This window comes from Penaeus chinensis, chromosome 9 (assembly GCF_019202785.1).
Source record: "Penaeus chinensis breed Huanghai No. 1 chromosome 9, ASM1920278v2, whole genome shotgun sequence".
In the NCBI taxonomy this organism is placed as follows: domain Eukaryota; kingdom Metazoa; phylum Arthropoda; class Malacostraca; order Decapoda; family Penaeidae; genus Penaeus; species Penaeus chinensis.
In genome coordinates this window covers 36,848,858-36,856,357 of record NC_061827.1, presented here as the reverse complement: position 1 = coordinate 36,856,357, position 7,500 = coordinate 36,848,858, and the positions used below count along the sequence as shown (strand labels likewise).

At 40.2% G+C, this 7,500-nt stretch overlaps 1 protein-coding gene across 1 annotated transcript in view; it reads right to left on the bottom strand.

Moving 5' to 3' along the window:
• LOC125028925 overlaps positions 1-7,500 on the bottom strand; it is a 15,905-nt gene that overhangs the window by 960 nt on the left and 7,445 nt on the right. The window contains exons 4-14 of the mRNA XM_047618551.1: positions 7,370-7,500; positions 6,499-6,716; positions 5,844-6,214; positions 5,433-5,590; positions 5,145-5,206; positions 2,497-4,753; positions 2,127-2,351; positions 1,657-1,908; positions 879-1,454; positions 320-595; positions 1-52 (exon numbers count right to left, since the gene is read on the bottom strand). The exon at positions 1-52 is cut by the window's left edge and continues 960 nt beyond it; the exon at positions 7,370-7,500 is cut by the window's right edge and continues 132 nt beyond it. Coding sequence (XP_047474507.1) covers positions 1-52; positions 320-595; positions 879-1,454; positions 1,657-1,908; positions 2,127-2,351; positions 2,497-4,753; positions 5,145-5,206; positions 5,433-5,590; positions 5,844-6,214; positions 6,499-6,716; positions 7,370-7,500 — 4,578 coding nt within the window. The remainder of the gene's footprint in view (positions 53-319; positions 596-878; positions 1,455-1,656; positions 1,909-2,126; positions 2,352-2,496; positions 4,754-5,144; positions 5,207-5,432; positions 5,591-5,843; positions 6,215-6,498; positions 6,717-7,369) is intronic.

Genomic DNA, 7,500 nt, shown 5'->3' with positions numbered 1-7,500 from the left:
TCCCAGCATGGCAGCTAGCTCCCAGTGGTAAGTGTTTGCTTGTAAGGCCAGCCTGAAAAATTAACATGTTTTTCTCCTCAAGTTTCACTATTTTCTATAAGTAGTTAACTGAGACTTAATGTTACAAACCTATCTACCTATGTATTACTCTAGAATCTGGTATGCATTATTCACTTACTACACTTGAAAAATGCCCACCTACAGATGCAGACATGCACTTTAATTACTAATTTTGTCAACAACAAGCCCTAAAAAGAATTGGGCTCCATTTATGCAAGTTTATCAATTACCTATACTTAACAAGCAATGTTGCACTTACACTGTTCTCTCCCCCATCTGCCGAGACCGTAACCTCCATCTCTTGGGAGTTCTCCAGTTCCTCATCCTCGTCAGCATAGATCACAATGTAGCTGTCGTCTGTACTGCCATCCTCGGCTCCCACCACTGAGATGAAGGGCGAGGTTGCAGAGGTCCCCATCCCACCCTCCTTGTTGCTCCTCGTCGTGTTTGAGCTCAGCATAAACTCCAGCCCGTGGTGTCGGTCCAGAATGTGGTTCTCTATTGCTGATCTTCTCATGAAGCCTTCTCCACACAGCTGTAATGGAGGAATATTTTGCAATCAAACTTATAATTCTTTGTTATACTTGAATCAATACTGTGTTATTTTCTAACAAAGAATATGGCAAAAAAGAATATTTCCAAGCTCAAAGTGTAGAGTGAATAACATTTAATACATTAAAAGAAAAGAATTCATTCTGTAATGCTACAGAAAATTATACAAGTTTTGGATAAAAAAAGTACATACAACTATGTTAATAAAGTAGTCTTATCCTGACAGACATAATATGACAAACCAAAAATACATAAAAATAACATACCTCACACTTATATCTCTTGTTATTAGAGTGAATGTACATGTGTGTCCGAAGATTGTTCTTCTTGTTGAAGGCACGATGGCATATATGGCATTCATATGGTTTTTCTCCTGTGTGAACTTTCATATGTTCCTCTAGTTTGGGTTTGCAAATGAATGACTTCTTACACAACTCGCATGTGAAATCCCTTATGTTGAGATGAGCGTATTGCAAGTGTTTTAACACAGACGAACTTGTGGTGAAAGGGGCTTGGCAGATCTGGCACTTATATGGCTTTTCCCCGGTGTGAGTTCTCTCGTGATTCTTCCATGTGCTGTACTGCTTAAACCACTTTGGGCAGTAGTTGCAGCCATAAGGTCGTTCGTTGGTGTGTATGCGCATGTGGGTCCATAAGTATGACTTGCGGTTGAATGTCTTCCCACACACTTCACATGATGTGGTGGTTTCCCCTGTGTGGCTCTTCATGTGCAAGATAAGGTTCCTCTTGTCAGTAAGCACTTTACTGCAGATTTCACAGTAATACTGCTCGTTCATGTTGCTATTGTGTTTCTGCATGTGAATCCGCAGGTATCTCATCAGCTGAAAAAAGAAACAGGTGAACTCTATTATGACACAGATTTGGTTGAATTACTGTTGCTTTAATAACAGTACTGAAATTTTTAGTGTAAAGTTACATTAAGCCTTATCTTAATAACAAAAGAAACAATTCACCTGCAATCTGTCAAGAAAGCCAAAGAAGGAGACAAAAAAATGCATCAAAACAAATTAGATACACACACACCTTAAATGACTTATCACACATTGTACACTTATAGGGCATCTGGTCACTGGCTTTGCTCGCACATGCCAGGAGGTGGGAATCTAAATATCTCTTCTTGGCAAACGTGGCACAGCAGTTTTGGCAGGTGAAGCTGGTCTGTGAATTCTGGCTATTGTGTGCACTGTTGAAGTGACGATAGAGATCGCTGTGGCAGCTGAATTTTTCGTCGCAATCTGCATGCTTACACTTGTATGGTTTTGTATTCAGATGCACCTGGAATAATTACTGAGTAATGAAGACGGCACAAAAGAATGATGGGCTCACTAAAGAATTCATATTTGTGATGTTATTGATTCTCTGACAATGACATTAATGACAGTGATAACAATAGCAATGATGATAATCCTGTAATAACACGTTGACTGGCATCATAAACAAAATGACCCTTACTAAGAACAGATAGTACAAAAAATGCAAAAATTTCAAAGTACCTTGTTATAATGGCCAATGAGATCTCTCTTTCGAACATATGATGCCCGGCAGTATTCACACGAGTAACTTTGGCCACTGTGAGAGGCAGCATAGTGGTCACATGCCCCACGCTGGGTAGAGAAGCCCTTATGGCACTCGCTGCAAGCCCAAGGTTTGTGTGTGGCACCTTCAACACGATAGCTCATTCTGTTCCTTTCTTCTTGAATCATGGCACGCTTCTTACCCTGAGGTAGATAAAATTATGGTATTTTTATCTTCATTTTCCTACAACATTCCTTAGAACTAAGATGATTTGATGAGGAATAGTGACAAAAAGTACAAAAGTATTTCAAATTTCATCCCTACGACCTCCAAACACCAAATACTCACCAACACTTTATTATTTGGGATCTTCAGCAACTTCCCAATGTCGATGTTGGGGGCACTTTTTTCCACGTCAGGAGTCAGGGGATCTTCACTCTGTTTTTTAGCAAGGTCATTGGCAGCCTCCTCCAAAGCACCCATTAAATTCCTGAGGTTCTGTTCTGTTTCCTTATCTCTGCTCTTGCTGCTCTGGCTTTCACTAGAATCACCAGTTTCAAAAACTAAAGGCATGTCTGGCTTCTTTTCCAGGCTCACATCTTCTGGTCTTTGTTCTGGCTTTAACTTGCTCGGTCCTTGATCTGTGGCATCATTATCACAAGGTTTCTCGGCTGTCTGTCCCAAGTGTTCATCATCCTGACTCGCCTCTGTCACTGAAGATTCTATACTGGAATTCTGCTCTGTAAATAACTGTGAAGTTGAGTCGCCTCCTTTTCTGACTTTGGTGCTGCCTATTAGGAAGTCTTCCTCTTGCAGGTTGGTAAGGCATGCCAGGGAGTTACTTCCAATCTCATCCCATGAGGAAGAATCTGCACCAGGCATGATGTCCTCAAAGCCATCGTGGACAGGTTCTTCCTTCACTCTAGCGAGGCAATTTTCCTCTGCATCTTTCTGACTTACCTGGGTACTGCCTTTCCTGTCATTCCAATTCTTGCAAGTGGCTTCTACAGACGATGCTTTCGCCTCTTTCTTGAGCCCTTTGGCAACAATCTTAACAACTTCATTCATGCTTGTTGGCTCATCCTCCTCCTCGTCTCCGCTGACAATAACTGGTGTTAACTTTTCTGCTTGCTGTCTCCTTGGCCTTCCTGGCCTCTTTCGTAGCTTTGTTATTTCCATAATTTCGCACGTATCTTTCATATATGCTTCTATGTCAGCTAAGCTCTTTCCAATGCCCTCTGCCAGTTCACCCTGACCTGAAAGTCCCATGTTGTCAGCATTCAAAGAAGAAATACTTTCACTAAGGTCACTTTGAGCTAAATCACTCTGATTATCACTAGTATCCTTATCAGATCCTCTGAACCTCAACATCAGGTCACTTTTCATTGAGTTTAATTTCTCTTCCATGTCTGCAATTTTGTCTATCAATAACACACATTTCTTGCATATAACCCAGGGGACCATTAGTTTCTTAGGATCAATTGCACAGGGGAAGAACTGCTCAAACCTCTTCAAAGCCTCTGAGTGATCATCATCTGGCACTTTACTAAACCACTTGGAAGATTTTCTATAGTCTGTATTTGTGACTGCCTTGCAAGCTATGCAAAGAGGTTTTACAACATGTGTTGATTTCATTACATCATCTAAAATAATTGTAACATTTTCGTATTCTTCAGCAAACTCAAGTGGTTCTTCTTTGATGACCACATCTTCATGTGTGTGACAAGATTTGGTATTAACTGAGGTAGTGCTGGTAAAATCATCATCCTCCTCTTCCAGTGAAGCATCTGTTCTTACCCTCACCGGCCTTGCTGATTTAACCTGGTGGTAACTCTCCTTGTGTGCGTCAAGTTCCTTTGCTGTGGAAAACAACTTAAAGCACAAGTAGCATCTGTGAGTCCTATCTCGGCCTCTTGCACTATGCCTTGTTGGTCTTTGCTCAACTGTCATCTTCATGATTTGCTGATGGTAGTGCTTTGATGTTGGCTTAAACTCGGCATCTTTTTTCTTCACTCCCTCTTCTGCCTGGCAGACCTTTCCGTATCTTCTCTTGGTCTGAACTGTTTTCATTGGAGAGTAAATTTCAGGAGAACTGACCTCCCTGTTTTCTGGGACATTCACCTCAATTTTCTGGTGTTTGGCTTGGGGTTCTCCACTTACTTCATGGACACCTGCATCAGTATCTTCATCTCTCTGGCTACTATCATCACTGCTAGTGCTCATTTGTGTTCCTTTCCTTTTTGATGCCATCCTGGACTCCATCTTTAGTGACCCCTTGCAGTTGGCAATGTGAGCACGAAAAACTTTGGGAGTCTTGTATTTCTTTCCACACTTCTCGCATGACTGGCACTTTCCATGTGCTTTCTGGTGTTTGATGATTGCCTTCAGCTCATTGGACTCATAGGAACAAAGGCGACACTGGAAGGATGTATCTTGGCTGTGGACCTTTTGGATATGTGAACGAACATATGAGGCACTGTAGAACTTTTCCCCACACAAAGAACATTCATCTTGCCACTCCTGGTGATATCGACGCATGTGAATTTGGAGAGACCTCTCAGAATGCAAAAGGGCACTGCATTCATTGCATGACAGCAGTATCGGTCTGTCAGTAGGAAAAAATTGTATTATATACATATTAATTATCCTTTACTAGTCATATCTAATAATTCTAGTTTTGTTAAACTATATAATGGTTCCTGCTGTCTAGATCCAGAAACACAGGTTTGCTTTTTTACTGATCCATCAATCTTGTCTACATACATATATACAGCATACTTTTCCCAGAATTAATTTTAATATTTCAGCATTATTCATGCTATCTGGCTATGAGACTGGGTTTCATAGACATCTTATATATGTCTTAGAAATATATATAGACTTTCAGTTAAGCTGAAACAAGATGACCATAAAAAATAAAAAAAAAATTCCCCAAATATTCATTAAAACTAATTATAAATCAAATAAATACTTTAGAACTAGTGAAATAATCATACCTATCCTTTATCTCCAAAACTTCTTCTTGTTTCTCCTCTGCCACTGGTCTCAGTACTTTCACCTGAATTATTAAGATAGGAAATATGAATCATTAAAACTTTCTGTGGGCAAGAAAACAGGTGAGTAATTGCCAAAAAAAAAAAAAACTTTCATATGTGAAAAGTTTCTTCTTGGTGAGAATAAATAAATGGGATAGAAAAAAAATCCTTACAAACTCCTTTCCTCTAAAACTCATATAGCAAAGTTATCTTTTTCACACAAGTACTGCTGGAAATCCCATTGCATACCACAGAGCCAAAGAGCGAGGCAATGTTTTTAAGGGACTTCTGCCCGTGGACTCCTACTGGCTTGGCCTGGGTCACAGACGACAAATTGAAAGCCATCATCTCCCCTCTGTCTGTCTGTACCCGCATGCCCTCTGTTAGCAACTCTAGTGGGCTCTGCACTGTAGTAGAATAAAGAGAAGACATTTTAAGATGGTAATGGCACAAGTGATATATTATAAGATGCTTGAGAATGAATAATGTAAAACCGCCTTTTACTTAAGCTATGAAAGCAGTGTCAGATGATAACAGGCAATTTAATTTCTATCTGCATAGCAAGAGAACTTTACTGTTAGTACAAGACCAACCAATATCAAAAGAGGCACACATATCAGACATGAAACTTCACCTTAACAAGATAAATTATGCACTTACTCTTGATGGGTAATCTAGGTTTCGACTTTGCCTCTAGAGTCTGTTTATCAATACTCTGCACTTTACTCAATGAGAGGCTCTTGGCAAAGGGCAGTGCAGTGCGAGGCTTCGACACCTGGCCCTGAATCTGTGGTGAGCTTATCTGTATGTCCAGGGAATGTTTCCCTAGAGGAACTTTTGGCAATGTGTCAAGGAAGCTGGTCTTCAGGCTCTGATTCTCCTCCTGAAGGCTGACAGTGAGTAAGTTCTCTGCTTCACCTGCTTTGGCTTCGAGGTCAGTAGGTAGTTTCCCTGTAGTGAGGTCAGCCTGCGCACTTGAAGCCTCAGCCTCAACCTCTTTTAGCATCATCGCAGAAACTGGTAGGGCAGTACTGCAATAACACACTTTAATTGTTAGTTGTGAAGTGAGTAAATGTAAAAGACCAGTTAAGTAAAGGTAAATGACAAAGGTGTGAATATGGTACTTAAAGAAGAATGGCTAACTTTCAGGTTTAATATGAATACTGAATAAATCAACAATTAAATGAACAAAAGACAAGAAAGAAACAGCCATTCATACTCAATGACCAACATCTATACTTTCCTGTCTATATGGATTTTACTTTAAAGGCTATACTGCTCTCCTCAGTAACAGAAAGTGCCGTGCGTTACATACCCCTGGTCACCATCGCCAATCTCTCTCTCGGGCGCATTGATGAGGTAAACCTCTTCTCCACTATTTCCTCCCATGACAAAGATCTGCATGTTCCCCTCTGTCTCGCGCACGGCCACAATATCCTCACTCCTGGCCCTTCCATCGTCAGCCTCCGACGCCTGACTCTCTCCGAGGATTGGTTCCGCTTGAATGCTTTCATCGTCGAGGGACCCCAAAACCTAGAGGAAATGACATGATGAGCCACATACAAAATCTGCGCAGTATAGTCCCTGCAAAATGTACTTTTATATTCTTGTCCACCAAAAACAGACAGCTTAAGGCATGACACATTCTATTACTACTATTATTATCATTATCATAATTATTTCAGAGTCCCTGTCACTGTCACTATCATAAACATTTTCATTGTCCATGTCAATGTCATTGTTACTATTACTGTCATTGACATCATTGTTCACTAGAATCATTTTACTTATCGTAATTATTTTTGTTGTCATTGTAGCCATCAATATCATTATTATTTTCACAATCATTATCATTATATCATCATCATTATTCTATGATTATCAATATTTTTATTGTTATAATCATTACTATCAGAATCATCATCATTTTAAATATTCTTTCTCAATCCAAAATAAAAGACTGAAAGCAAAATAACTTATCATTCCACTGAGATGTGTGCTCAAATACAGAAGATAACTTACTACCCCTCCAAACTAAATGGCAGACCACAAAATAATCTCTTTTCCCTCCACAATAAATGGCAGACTACAAATAGATTTTACTGTCCCTTTAAAATGAGTTTTAGTCCACAAAAACAAAATGTCCCTCCAAAATAAATAAGCAATTAATCTCTCTCTCTCCGCACCTGGATGATCTGGCCATCCGGAGTCTGGATGAAATACTGCCCAGACGGAGACAGCTGTAGTTGGGGTCCGGCCTCGTCTTCCTCGGCTTCCCCCTCTTCTTCTTCCTCGTCTCCATCTCCTTCTCCTTCCC